Source organism: Lactuca saligna, chromosome 1 (assembly GCF_052625555.1).
Source record: "Lactuca saligna cultivar CGN05327 chromosome 1, ASM5262555v1, whole genome shotgun sequence".
In the NCBI taxonomy this organism is placed as follows: Eukaryota; Viridiplantae; Streptophyta; class Magnoliopsida; order Asterales; family Asteraceae; genus Lactuca; species Lactuca saligna.
Genome location: NC_136417.1, coordinates 76,458,950 through 76,474,576, shown reverse-complemented (window position 1 = coordinate 76,474,576; position 15,627 = coordinate 76,458,950). Strand labels below are relative to the sequence as shown.

The 15,627-nt window shown below is 31.8% G+C and overlaps 1 protein-coding gene across 1 annotated transcript in view; it reads right to left on the bottom strand.

Annotated features, from left to right (window-relative positions):
• Positions 1 to 3,092: 3,092 nt before the first annotated feature.
• The window catches only part of LOC145008652 (F-box/FBD/LRR-repeat protein At1g13570-like), a 35,441-nt gene continuing 22,906 nt past the window's right edge, over positions 3,093 to 15,627 (bottom strand). The window contains exons 2-4 of the mRNA XM_078967248.1: positions 3,720 to 4,591; positions 3,469 to 3,669; positions 3,093 to 3,392 (exon numbers count right to left, since the gene is read on the bottom strand). Coding sequence (XP_078823374.1) covers positions 3,093 to 3,392; positions 3,469 to 3,669; positions 3,720 to 4,591 — 1,373 coding nt within the window. The remainder of the gene's footprint in view (positions 3,393 to 3,468; positions 3,670 to 3,719; positions 4,592 to 15,627) is intronic.

Here is a 15,627-nt window from a genome sequence, read left to right as displayed (position 1 = left end):
TCTACCAAGACTCATAAGTGTATGAACATTCATATCAACAATTTCAAGAATCATATAAACACACATAAACTTGAAATTTTGATAATAACCTTTGAAATTGGATTAGCATAATCATTACCACATCAAATACAGGTTTTATAAGTCCAAAACAATTTAGTGTAATGCTTCTAATCCAATTCCATCTTAAAAACTCGAAAAAATGCACTCTGGGCCTCCTACTCGTTGAGTGCACGAACCTACTCGACGAGTAGGATGAAGATACACTTGGGCTCGTCGAGTCCCCCATTGCACTCGGCGTGTCCACTGAACAATGAACAATTTTTCGACTTTTTCAAGCATTTTGTATCAAGTATATAGAAAACAAGCCTAGGCTCTGATACCACTGATGGGTTTTGAACAATCTAACACTCCTATGGTGTGCATGCAATCCTAGAAACCTTGGATCTCTGTTTTCTCTAATATACATGCAAATTTGTTTTTCCAATATTCTTATCCTAACTATCATGTTATGGGGAACTTGCAATATAGAAAACTAGTAGAATAGCATACCTTTGTGTGTTGCTTGATTCCTTAAGACTTTGTAAGCCTAGCACCCCAAGTGTGATGCCTCAAATGTTTCACACAATACCACAACACTTGGAATAACTTGAGATAAGAACACATTGAGCACAAAATCGGCTAGCCCTCACTCTTACTGTCTTAGTGCCGATTTTGCTAGCCTATGGGGTCTTTATATAATGTGCCACATGTAGGGTTACACCATGTAAACCCTAATGTGCATAGCTTTTCATATTCCCATGATCCATGGGTTTTAACCTCCATGGAGCATCCATGGAGCGCCCAATAGGTCCTAGCCCAATCTAGTGAACCATGGATCATAAGCCCACAATATAAGAATGAAATATTTAAACAATCAATCCTCATATATTTAATTAGTCTCTTTTGATCACAAAATTAATTCCAAATTAATTCTTGATCAATACTAATTAAATAATATGATTTCATATTAATATTAACAAATCATAAGTGTCCTTATTCTCATTTTGTCTATCCAAATGTTGAGATGTCATGCAACCCAAATGGACCATGCCAAGCCGGGTCAAGTACATACCAAATATAGTTATGAACTTAGACACCTTATCCAACACCATCTACTAATAGGCTAGCTATGACAACTAGAAATCTACAAGTTACAAAGCATCCATCTCCATCATCTCCATTCCAAATCTAAAAAAGAAAAAGAAAAAAAGTTTACAGACGAAAATATTAAACCTTTAACTACCTTAGTGATGGTTTTCGCCGGCGTCACCTGGTTTTGGTTTTGACGATCAATCTGTGGTGGTACATTTAAACAAACCAGAAAAAAAAAAATTATTAGTTACCTAAAGAAAAAATTAACAAATTATTGGATATAAGGAAGCACCTTTGAAGAACCCTTAGAGTGGTGGCGTTGAAAAATTGATTCGTGGGTGTTTTGATTTTGATTGATTGAGCCATCGATCCCTCTGGAGGCGAGGTCAGCTTGCGTGGTGTGGACTGTGGTGGCTATCGTGTCTTCTGCGGTGCGGACCCCGAATCTATGAAGCTTGAGATGAAGAAGAAACGTAGAGAAGAAGCGTCATGTATTAGGCAGTAGAGCGATCGGGGAAAAAAGAAACAGGGGATAAAAGAGGAGGTGTATGGTTGAACCTGTGATAGTAAGCGGTGATGAAAATACATCGGGGTACCGGTTGGATTTAGAGGTGGTGGATCATAAATGGAAGACATGTGTCCAGTGGATCATAAATGCAAGGCGGTGGGAAAGACCATCATAAAAAGATTACGAAGGAAAAAAAAAAATTAAAGGAAACAAAAAAAATCTACAAATAGACACAAAGTACCGTTCCTAAAGAGGCCATAGATTTAAGATATTATATAATAACCACATGATAATTTTTAATAGCATATATTTATATGTATTTTTTAAATATGTAATTGTGTTTTTCGCAATGTGTGGCCTTTCGCCTAATTTTTAATAAAATTTAGATATATTTATGTAACATTTTCACAAGATTCTAATGTTAAATTACAATCAAGCAATGCATGGGTGGGGGGCTAGTGGGTGTTGTGCCCCCTAATTCCATTGACATTAGTATATTACCACTCAAAGCTCATCAACTATATACTCCATCTCTTTCAAAGCCTACCATCAATTGTATGCTTCATCTCATTCTGTATGTATTAAAATGTAATTAATTTTATTGGATATTAATGTTTTGTTATATATTATTCATTATTTATTACTTAACTTTTTCAAAAAACATTAAAGTTATAACTAACTCACATACAATATAGACATATATCTCACTCAAACCCTTTATTATATATATATATATATATATATATATATATATATATATATATATATATATATATATTACGATGTATGTCTAAGCTCTCGTTAATCTAAAATTCTAGCTCCGTTCCTGATGCAATGCAAATGCAACACAAAAGTTGTAAAATTGACATTTTTTTAACAAATAATCCCATATTTGTATACTAAAAAGACATTTCAAAGAGTTTAGTAGTCTTGCTTGTCCATTTGGAGACATGAAGCCAAGTCTGAATTTAGGATTATGATCAAAAGACTTTTCGATTTGCAGTATAGTTTGTAAATTGAAGAAAATACCTTAAATACGGGGAACCAATTTTGGCGCTACATAAGTTCCTAATTTATGGCATGCTATATGTGACTTTAATTATTACTATCAATATCAACCAGATATCATTAATGCAATATGGATGGTGGAATACGCGCTATTATCCACCAACATTCCATGTTCTTTATCATTAGCAAAACCAAGCACCCTTTTGCCAAAACCAAAACCTTTCTTGGTGGTTTTAACTTTTAAATCGTAAAAGTTAGCTTTCATTCAAAATCCAGAAGATCGTCTCTTCTTAGTGCATAGAACTATTTACATGTGTTAACACACACCAAGCTGAAGCAAAAATCAAAACGAGTAGGACGTGTCAAATTACATCATAAAGAAAATACGCTCGTAAGGTAGAGCGTTTAAACCTACTTTACAATATTGTTGAACATTCTTACAAAATTATGTCTCCGAGTTCAAGTAGACCACTTCTGCTTTTGGTGATGCTCGAGGGAAGCGCATAACATCCTTAGAGATGTCAAGTATTTTTTTAGCATCAAGATCTCCACTTGTTGTGATGGTAAACTTCTGGAGAGAAGGGGAATGAGCAAGAAGAAGCTTTATAAAAAGCAGTTCTGGTTTTGATCCTTCTAAATATGTTATCTCAACAGTTTGCAACTGTTCCAATGTACAATCCAAGCAGTTTGCAGCCTCTAAATGATCTGAAGCTGGTCCCACATCATAACGAATGGCTTGAGGTTCCTGTAGAAAAAACATAAAAATGGTGAGCATCCGCATCCTACTCTAATAAATATACTTTAAGCACTCGTTACTTTACCATCTCCAAAAACCTCACAGACAGACTTTCTAAATTTGGCGAGTTCCGAAGCAAACAAAGAGCACCATGAAGTTGATCCAAATCAGAAAGTTCATAATATAGCAAACACAGATGCTTTAAACTACTAATCGCACATGGAAGCAATTTTGGAAGCTTTTCTGCAATCAAAACCTGTGAAGTGAAAGTGAGGTCATAACTTACCTAAAAAAAAGACAAAAGGTATAACACTAAAAGTTCACTTTGTATCATACCTTAAAGAAAAGACCATCAAGATATAACGATTCAATTTTGGGTAAGTTACTTAACACAATGGACAATGTCTTTCTTTCATCTCTTACAAACTCATCTATAGGTTTCAAAAAAGACATAAAAACCTTAGCAAGGCATGGATTGTGCAATATGTGAAGCACCATGGAATCAGGAGATTCGAAGACAATCAAATTCTTCAGTTTTGTAGCCTTGATGTTGAAATTGTAAACATTTGTGCACCTAAACAGGGACAACTCCTTAAGTTGTGGTAAGTTGATCTCAGTTCCACGCAAATTAGCCCCAAAATCAACGTTACAGAGCTCAAGATCATTGAGATTAACAAATCCTTCAAACTCATCTGGTGGCTTGAAAAAACAGTTTTCCAGTTCCAACTTTCTCAATTCTAGACAAGAAAACACATTAGAAGGAAGTTTATAAGATTGACTTGAATTAGTTAGGATGAGTTCCTTGACACCATTTCTTGATAAGAGTAGCATCCATTGATCAACTTCTTCAAAGCTATCAAGAAACATATTTATATTTGGTATATCGAGAAGAAATTTCGAGATATGACCCTTGTGAAGGATCAAGACTTTGTATATGATCATTATAAACCCATTACGACCAAAAGCTCCGTTTTTTGAATATTTATTGAAGAACTGCTCATCAAAAGCCAGTGCCCCCATTTTGGTCCATCTGTACCTCCAATTTTTGGATAAAATGCTTGTCCTTACAGCCTCTTCAAGCGGGACCCGCTCTAAGATTAAGTCTATCAAGTGTTCAGGCAAGTTACTGATTCTATCTTCTTTAGCACAAGTGAGAACCCCCGCTCTATGATTCTCTGTCGTTAGATCCGGAAGAAAGCAGGACCAAACTATTTAAAAGAAAATACAAGGCAGTAAGAAACATAAGGCATGATAAAGGAATTATTTTATTTGCAATACTCATGATTTAATGTTTGTAAGCATTTTTTTGAGGATATGTGACTCATATATAACATTTTGTAGTCCTAATAGATATTAATCCAACCTAAGAGCAATATAAGGTATCCGAAAGCAAAGGTAGAGACTTTTTCAGTTAATGGTTAACTAAAAATAGTTAAAGGAGCTATGGGTTATGTATGATGGAATATGCCAAACAATATACGTGGTTCTGAAAAACTGTCACCCATATCACGAAATCCTAGAATATGTAAAAGGAAACGATCCTTTTTGGTTAAATTTTGGTGTGTCCTCAAGTTTCTTGTTGCATCAATGGCTTCCCCTAGTAAAAATCTAACTTAAAACGACTTACATGGTCACATAATATACATTCTACTGGCAAAAACTAGATTTTACCCTTCATATTCGAACTCATGTAATAAATCTTCTGGAAATCAGTTTCCTGATTTCTGTTTTCCAGTGGATACGTAATGATCGACAACGACCACAAAAAAAAAGAGATTGTGTTTCAAACTAGAACGAACAAGAAAATCTTAAACAACAATCCAAAAAAAATCCTTTCCCACACGACTTTCAAAGAATAAAAACATGGAGTTTTATGGAAAGAAACTTACCCATCTTACAAGCTGACGAACCAAGTAGTTTATTCTTCCGGGTAAAATGTCGAAGAATAGGGTATTAGGGTTTACTATCGACCGGTCCTAAATCGTATATGTAGCAAAGAGTAAGCTGTAAATATCGTGGTTAGTATTCCTTTGTTTTTTAGGAAACCGCTGAATTTCAATAAAATAACCAACTAAGGGGTGTTTGGATAAATAAATAAATATGTTTATTGTTTATGGTTTATTATGTTATAACCCTAAAAACTACGGATAAAAAAGAAAAATAATATAGATAATTAAAAATTATAATGAAAAAGTTGATTTTTAAAACTTTATTAAATTAATAAGACATAAGTTTTGTATAGACTTATATTGATTATTTAAAATTAATATGTGAATTTGAATATATATACATTGTGATATATTCTAAGAGGAAGTATATTGGAGCCATGGTATTACCGGGATGAAAATTTGTGATAGACCCAATTAAAGAATAGGTAATGTCACCGACAAAAATGGAGAAAACACAACACTGCTTAGGAACCAACCAACAATACAAAAGGAAATTACCCTTACACACATTATAGTTCCCATCATAAGGTAAAAAAAAACTATGATAATCGTGATTAAACCGATTTGCAAATAATTTTAAACGAAAAACTACAAAAAGTAAATCCGTCAATTCTCATGAAACCACCACCAAAAAAAGATTATTACGAAATTTTCTAAGAAATAACCAAATTGACATCCTTATTAACCAAATCCAATTACCTGATGCAATTGAAAGTAAAGCGGCTTCTGATCACTTTCAGAAACAGATGCTGAGAATATCCTTTATTCTTTAAAGTTCTTCATTATTTTGAAATATCGATCTTCTATTACTACGGTAAACCTAAATATGATATATTATACTAACTTTAGAGACTTTAATCCCCGTATTCTTGTTACAATCTTCATAAAAGAACCAAAAATACATAAAATGAACAAAATATCCATAATTATCTTTTTTGCACTTTCTCTTATTTCCAATGTATTTAATTTCTCTAATTTTCAGGAATTGACCATTATATGCCCTCTTTAATGATACCAAAGAACAAAGAAACTCCTGGTGCAATTAGATGTAACACATATTATGGTGATTATGAAAAATAAACGCCGAAAATACCATATTCTCTTGATGCTTCTCCAATCTTCTGAAATCCATCTTACCAATCTTTTCTTAAGACTACTTTCCCAAAACCCATTGATTATACCATGTTCTTAATCTAGATGTTTGCTCCAGTCTTCATAAAAGAACCATAAATACATAACAGGAGCAAAATACCCTTTTTTGTGCTTTCTTTTATATCCACTGCATTCAACTTTTCTATTTTCCAAAATTGACCATTATAGCCAAACTCTTTCTCGAAATAGCATCCTACTCACACCAGATGCATCATGATTTAACTCTTTGTCATTAATTGACTAAAAAAAAGTTAGAAACTGGCGTTAGTTAATTATTTGACTATAATCTGAGTAAATAATCTGAATCATGCAAATAAGACATTTATTTTTCACCTCATGCATAAAAGGTTACCTTAGAACATGAAGAATTATCGGTAACAATCTTCTTTAACTTCCACCATTTTGAATTATTGATAAAGAGATGGAGTCAAAGCGAGCCATTATTCAACCTTGCTCTCATAAGACAACTCACAAGAAGTTTTATGTGTGAATGTTTGTCTCTAGAATAAAAACCATAGAATTGTTATGTGTGTATGTTTGCCTCTGTAACTAATTCACCAAAAAAAAAAGTATTATAGAATTATATCAACAATCCTGCAAATGATAATCAAAACCAATAAATATTAAAGTAAAAACACACAATTTTAGGTATATGTTTTTTCCTGTACCCTTTCCAACTTTCCAATCTCATTCTCCAAGTCTAATACTCAAAAAAATAGTAGTTACACTTTTTGGGTATAGTTCGAAAGGGTACAAGTAAAAACATACCCCAATATTCAAATTTTCAATCTTATTTTGCATTCCAATACTGAATTAAATCTAAAATGATAATATTCCAATAAATATTACCAAATTGCTATTTTATTAACTTGCTTCTACACACCTCAATATTATCAATAAACCATGAAACAACTCCACAAAAATACCAACCTTTTCACAAATTTTTATACCAATAATCCCCCTCTTCAAATACTTCAAACCTATCTCTAAAATATAACCGATAGTTAATAATATAGATAACCAAATAAACACAATTACCAACCCTTACACCATTTCTTCCCATCTCGACATAAAGACAAAATTGCCATTCATCCCATGTAGTAAATCATTTTTGTACATATACCCATCTTTTAAAAATCAAGACTTTCATTTCTTTCTTATATATAATTGTTTCTGAAATAAGAAGATAATAAAGAATAATCCCAATTATTTGAAATATGTATAGGAATGAAAGGAATCACAAAATAAAATAACTTACAACCAAGTGCTTCAATCCAAATGCAACTTTCCCACCCAATTTTAATATAGCCAACTACAAACTAACTCAAAACCCATAAACTTGTTGAAATCCTCTTTTCTTGACGAATCATATTGGTGTTTCTCTCTTTCAATTTCTATAGATATTGGATTATGTAGGTAATGTAAACTGAAATTAAATGAGTTATAGATATGGAGTGAGAAGAAGGAAGAAAAATTGCTCATATGCCGCTGAAAATCTTTACCAGTCAAATAACATGTAACACATTTACAAAAGAAATTGGGTTTTAAGCTTAATCAATACCGATCCAATGCATTTATGAATGTTCGAATTAAATTCCTAGTTTATCAAGAACTTGTACAAAAAAAATATAGATTATGGAATCTAAATAAATCTTAAACTTTTCTAAAGTATGTATATTAAAAATATCGTAGTAAAAGCCCTAATTTTAAAATATAATCATATGAATTTGCAAAGTAATTGATAGTAAAGACTGTATATGCTTAAAAATTATCCATTTTAATGTAAATAACATGACTGACCTATCTCTAACATTAACTTCTTCGGCATTAGCTAATAGGCGATGAAGTACAACAACATGAGAAAAAGAAAGAGATTAGGGCAGATGTGCTAATAATGAGAGACATGGAGAAATCTTAGTGAGGATTGACAGAAAATAAGGTTAGAAATTGAAAAGACTAAGCAGAAGAAGACACATTCACCTTGTTATAAAACCAAGAGAAAAGCTGATCTAACCAATCATTTTGTTTCTTTGCATAAAAAAAATCCAAATGATGAAGAAGAAACGCCAGGATCAATCCTTCAACACCATCGAAAACACTAAACACCACAAAATCAACACCGCAACACCCATTACTGCCACCCATCACAACCTTTACGCCACCACCACTACCAACCACCGAGCACCATCATCTTCTACCTGCTGCCTCCTCTATCTGAAAAAAATCGTATACCTCACTTTCTTATTTGTGTTATCACTATTGCCAACACCACAAACCACTTGCCACGTTAATACCATTCTTTTACCACCCTTGCTCAAGTCAGATTTCACCATGGAACCAATCAAACCAAAAGAGAAACGGAATAAGGCGAAAGTGGCCATAATTAGGGATTTTAAAAATGAGATTCAGATTTCACTTTTCATAGAGGTTTAAGAAAAAACCAAATTAGGGATGGAGATTTTAAATTGGCAAAATTTAAGGAAATCAATAGAAGAGTTTTCGATTTTGAAGCAATCATAGGGCCATTTTAGGAAAATCACTTTGAGAGAATGGGCAGGAAAAGAAGCTTGGAAGGGGCTAAGTGATTGCCACATGGCATATTTGTACTGTTTTATTAGGATAGGGGATTTCCACCACAATAAGCTAAGTTTAAGTGTTTTGATAGAAATCATTAAAAATTAGCTTATTGTGGTAGGGATAAGCTAAATAAGTTGATTTTAATAAGCATCCCCCCTTGCTTATTGCTTATTGCTTATTCCCACTGCAAATAAGCAAATAAGCTAATAAGCTATAATCTAATTTTTATCCAAACACCCCTAAATGTTTAAAGGACGACTATACCAACTAACCCAACTATAATGATCAAATTTTCCAATAGACCGATGGGAGTGGCTACGACCTCTACCACACCTCTGATGACACATAAGCCTGAACATCGCCCCTTGATTGTGGTTAGGTTGCGGCAAGGGCCGCACTTAGGCAGTAGAAGGGAGTGTTTTCCTTTAGTTTGTGATTGGATGGTTGTATTTGACTGTTTGGAACGGTTATATATATATATATATATATATATATATATATATATATATATATATATATATATATATACACACACACACACATGAGGTTAGGATTAAATATGAATTACAATTATTGTGTGAATGTATGACTAGATTTGAACCGTCCGATTATAATGCTTAATGATTAAGATTGATGTGGTATACGATAGTTACCGTCTCATGCATCACATAGTGACATTGCTTTATTTAAAAAAAAAAAAAAAACTTGTTCCTGAGGGCATTAAAGACATTGTTATACATCACAAAGTAAGGAAGTTGCTATTATTTATGGATTTACATTTTTTTTCAGTTCCATATAAGTTAACAAAGTTTTATTATTATTATTATTTAAAAAAACAGTTTAAGATGATTGAACGTGTCCTTTTATTCTTTAAAAAATATGACTACAGTCAAATGATTGTTTGAGAATTAATATTCTTAAAGAATATGCATGTATATTTGTTAATAATAGTAAATTGCATCAAAATAACACCTCTTATTATTGCAAAGTTGACATATTCTTATGAGAATAATATAAAAAAAAAATAGAATTTGACAAAGCATTCTATGAGAATATGAACACTCTTTGTATTCTTTATATTTATATACATATCACATTCTTCAAGCATGTACATATGGTTATGCTTATTCTAGAAGAATATACATTTGGTTATGTTTATTCTAACAACCGTATTATCACATTTGAGGTTCTTCAAGAATAAATGTACAAAAATCAAATTATTATGCTTCAATAATGAATTTGAAATCAAACCAATTTCACATTTTCATTTTCAGAAATAGTATTACATAAAGGTTATCAACATCATTCTATTAGTTTCAAAAACCAAATGCATTAAATAAAACATAAACAAACAAAATTACTGTTTTTCAAAACACAAGTTCTCTTCCCTTTGAATTTTTATTTTTTGTTCTTCTTGTTTAAAAACTTCTTCCAATGGTAATTGTTGTAGAGGTTCTCCTTGTAAATCTATTGATGCTTGTTGTGGTGCTTCTTGTGTTACATCTACAACTACAAAAGTAAAACAAAGTAGTTAAGAATTCATTTATATATATATATATATATATATATATATATATATATGTATATATATTTATTTATTTATACCAGTTTTTAACCCGTGAAAACTACGGTTATAAAATTAATTAAACTTTCATATTAAAAAATTAAAGTTATTAATCAATTACTTTAAAAAAATTATTATTCAAAAGATATTTTTTTAGTTATATCAAATTATAATCGTTGATTTAAATAAATACATGAAGTTATACCATCTTATAATTTGTATCAATTTTATTTTATTTGTTAATGTAATGTTATTAATTTAATATAATTAAAGTAAAAAAATTTAAATTTTGAATTAAAATTTAATATAATTAGGGTGGGAAATTTAAAATTTGAAATAGATAATTAATATGTTTACAAGTGATATTATATGTTACATATAATATTAATGAGGAGTTACAATATAATGACACTTGTCAATAGGAGAATAAACATATTTATTTATTAGAATAGAGAGGATTTCATTTACCTCTTACTTACATGTGTGTTGATTATGTAACGAACACGGTGGTGAATGGCTTTAATAAGGAAAGTATTAGAAGATATTATATTATTATTGTATATCTTTCTATATATTTGTTTATTGTGATTAATGAGAATTATCGAATTATATACTCATATTCCTTTACGGTATTAGAGCTTCCAACCCAAATCCGTAATTCTCTTGATGGCTACGACTGATGTCTCTATCTGAGATGCGCGAAGATGATCCAAACCCTTCCAACGGTTCTCTTTATCATGTATATATCCCGTAACAAAAATCCAAAACAAAGTTCATGTCTTGGATGGTATCAAAGTGACCTACTCCACGTGGGTCAAACTATTTAAACTCCATGCTCGTGGATACAAGGTGTTATCTCACATCAACGACACAGAACCACCAGCCAAGACCGTTCCCGACTAGGCATAATGGAGTGAAATCGACGTTATTGCCCTTTAATGGATCTATAGATCCCTATCCAAAGATCTAATCACTCGAGTCCTGGAGAACAATGTTTCTGCTCATCAAATTTAGGAATAATGCAAGCAAATATTTCTGAACAACAAGGGGTTTCACGCAGTTGCTCTTGAACATGAGTTCACAAATCCCACCCTCTGGACTGTAAACTCCCTCGAAGACTATTGGCTAAAAGACCTTGACGATCAACTATCAGATGTAGAATGTCTTGTCTCTAAAAATCCCTTGGTCCTCCAACTCGTTAGAGTATGACATCACCGCCTCCTACATCAATTAAACGTTTCTTAATTGGGATACATTCTCCAGTTGGAGCAAAATCCTCAAGCTTTTCATGAAAACAATACCAACAGCACCATTGGTCTCACAGTGAATGAAGCCAATGTCGCATATGACTCCTCATCATCACGACCACCACCACGACATCCCCGTGGAGGTCTGTAACACCCGCAGATTCGGGTTAGTCAATTTAAAGATAATAAGCGTCAAAAATAACTTTTTTATATAACATTATTTAGAATAAATAATCTTGACCAACTTATAGTATATGTCACAAGGGTTCCGTACACATAAAGAACGTTGAAATATGAGTTATAACAAAGAAGTTATGACCCGTCGAAGTTTTATGGCCAAACCGACACAACACTGAGAATTGTAAAAGTGAATTTACGATAAAATACTTTCTAGCCTTAACAATCTAAACGAAAGTCTTAGTATATGTTAAATCGAGAGTGCATAAAAAGAACGTCCAAAACTAACTTCGTATGAGGAAGTTATGATTTTTCTAAGATTTAGCATAGGAGTGCACAACCCGAAATTTGAATTTTAGATCGGTCGATTTTTAGCAAAAATAATCTAAACAAGAAATGAAGATATTGTTAATAGGAGTTCAAAGATAAAAAGGCAGTTGAAAATGTAGCTCGTATGCGAAAGATATGGACAAAACTTAGTCCCTAGTCTTATAGCACGGTGAATTCGATATAGTTTTGTAAATCTGAGATAGAATGAGAATTACCCAACGGGGTCTAAATGAAAGTTGTAGTACTCATAAATAGAATGAGAATTCCTTGTCCAGCTGCCACGTTGCTCCTATTATTGCATAGTCAATGTCTTTCTCTCTTTGCTATAGACGATTTTGTTAGAGGGGAAAGGATGCATTTGGCCAGGGTGTTAAGTAACCTGCCTGAAATTCAAGCTTTATTTATTGATGGTAATTTTCTTAAGGTATGATAAGAACTAAAAAGTTTAATGCTTACCATTTACTCTTCCTCAATAGAAGTATCCAGTAATTATTCCTACACTCCTAACTTTCTCATCTAATGTAATTATCATGTTCTTTTAGGTAAAGTTAAGACTCACTTTCACTTCACAGTTTTTATGTGCAGAAAATGTTCCAAGGTGGCTTCCCGATCCGGTTTGTAATTTAAAGCATTTTTCGTTTAGAAAAATTCAATTTGGTGATTGGATCAACTTGATGGTGTTCTTTGTTTGCTTCAGAACTCGCCAAATATAACACAACTCCTTGTGATGCACTTGGAGGTGGTAAAGTATATTTGTTTTTCTTAGAGTAAATTACAGAAAGATCCTTTTTGTTTGGTCGAATTCTCAATTTTGGTCCCTAGGTTTAAATTTGGATAGGATTCATCCCTGTGGTTTGTAAAAATTACACTATATGTCCTTGGTCCATATAAAAAGACCAAATTAACCTTTCTATCTTTTTTTTTCTTTATATACACACACACACACACACACACATATATATATATATATATATATATATATATATATATATATATATATATATAGGTATATTATTGGTTTTTTATCTTTATTTTAATAGAGTTAATATAGATTATTTATAAAATTATTTTTATTTTTTAAATCAGTTATCTAAAGTATATAAAATCATATTATTATTATTATTATTATTATTATTATTATTATTATTATTATTTATTTATTTATTTATTTATCTTTGTTTTTGTGCTTTAAAAATCTTTTAATATTTTTGACGTTTTATTTAAAAATATTTGTTAATGCTGTATTTTTTTGACGTTATGTTTGTTTAAATTATATAATGATTTGTTTGACCTTTTTTTTTCTAATAAACAAATTAAAACAATAATCCGAACATGAACAAAAATTATCATTGATTTTGTTAAACGCACGAACACGAACAATGTTCTCGTTCGTTCATTTATGTTTGTGAACGTTTGTTTATGATGTCTTCTTGTATTCATTTATGTTCGTTCATTTAATTTATTTATATTCATTTACGTTAATTTTTTTTTATATTATCATATTATATGTTCATTTATGTTCATGTACTTTCAATTGTGATTGTTTATCTTTGTTTGTTTATGTTCGTTTACTATGTTCACGAACATAAACGAACGAACATAAACAAGATAATTTGTTAAATGAACTAACACGAAAAAGAAAATCTCATTTGTTAAAGACCAAGAAAAAAGAAAGATAGGGTAATTTGGTCTTTTTATATGGATCAAGGACTGACACTGCAATTTTCACAAACCACAAGGATGTAACCTATCAAATTTTAAATTTAGCAACCAAAACTTAGAATTCGACCAAACTACAATCACCATTTCTGTAATTTACTGTTTTTCTTATATGAAACATGAGTTGGATGCTAAACTACGGTTGCATTTTATTTTATTGTATTTTATTTATTTATTTATTTATTTTTTGTATTTTCAAGGGCCTCAAGTTGATGTGGGACTAGCTTCAAATCATTTGGAAGTCCCGGACTGGTTGCGCTATACATTGACTGAGTTGCAAATAGTGTTGATAAAATATTTAGAAGGATCAGGACCTCAACTACTTTTTATAAAGTTTCTTCTTGCTCACTCCCCTTCTCTTGAGAACTATTAGATTATCCCACGTGGAGCTTCTAAAGTTCAAATAAGACTTGACATTGCTATAGTTCTTATGTTGTTCCCTCAATCCTCACCTAAAGCAAAAATTATATACTTGAATGTTCAATACCCTTAAACTTTGTTCAAAAAAGTACTTTGTTAATATCGGAGAATAATTATCATTATCCTTAAACTCCTATAATTAAGTTAACAAATTCATGTCAAACACCAATATCATGATTTCACTATTCAAGCCTCCAGCACAAAACACCATCAACACATGTACCAGGTGTACCTCTTGTTGTTTAACATATATAGCCTCTACTGTCATTTGGATACAAACTATTTTTCATGTGGTTTTTTGTGAGAACCTGAAGTTTTCATTCGTACAAACCCTAAAGTCAAGCACTTCAATTAAAAGTCAATTACATTTATGATAATTGTTAGCCAGTTTAAAGTCCGTTTGAGTGTTTTTAGTATTTATCCTTCAAATGAACGAATGAAAGGTCGTACCTTCTCGGGTCTTGGAGTAGCAAACCCACACATATCACCCTAATAAAGAGTTCACGGCCAAACTTTTGGAGTTTGGGCCGTATACTCTCAAGTGTCCATGAACTCATGCCCTAGGCATGAGTTTACTCCCCAATTCCTTCATTTCTCACTTCCACCCTCAAGAACTCTCCCCATTCTCTCTCAAGTAGCATCTCATTATTCACTCGATCTTCCGAAAACATAAGTATTTCTCAACTTGATTTGCTGTTATAAATCAACATCTAATTGTTATACATAATTTTATCAATTCATTATTGATTTTCACTTAGATCTTCAAGTGTTCTTCAAAACACCAAGAACACACACTAGTGTTCTTGGACCTTAAACACCCAATCAAGCTTCTATCTTGTAAGTACACTTGCCCTAGCTTCTTGTGTTCTTAATATGAACTTGTTTACACTTGAAAATCTCCAAGAAACATAAGATCAAAGGAGTTTATTGCCAAGGATGTTCTTAGGTCGTAAACCCTTCTAAGTGGGGTCGAATGGACCCTACTCCCTTCCCAAGCCTTGGATGCTAGCCTTGATCCTTCCTAGAAGTGTTTAAGACCTTAAAAAACAATCAAAACATGTCCCCATAAGAGTTTACGGCCGTAAACACATAAGGATATGGTCCTTAGT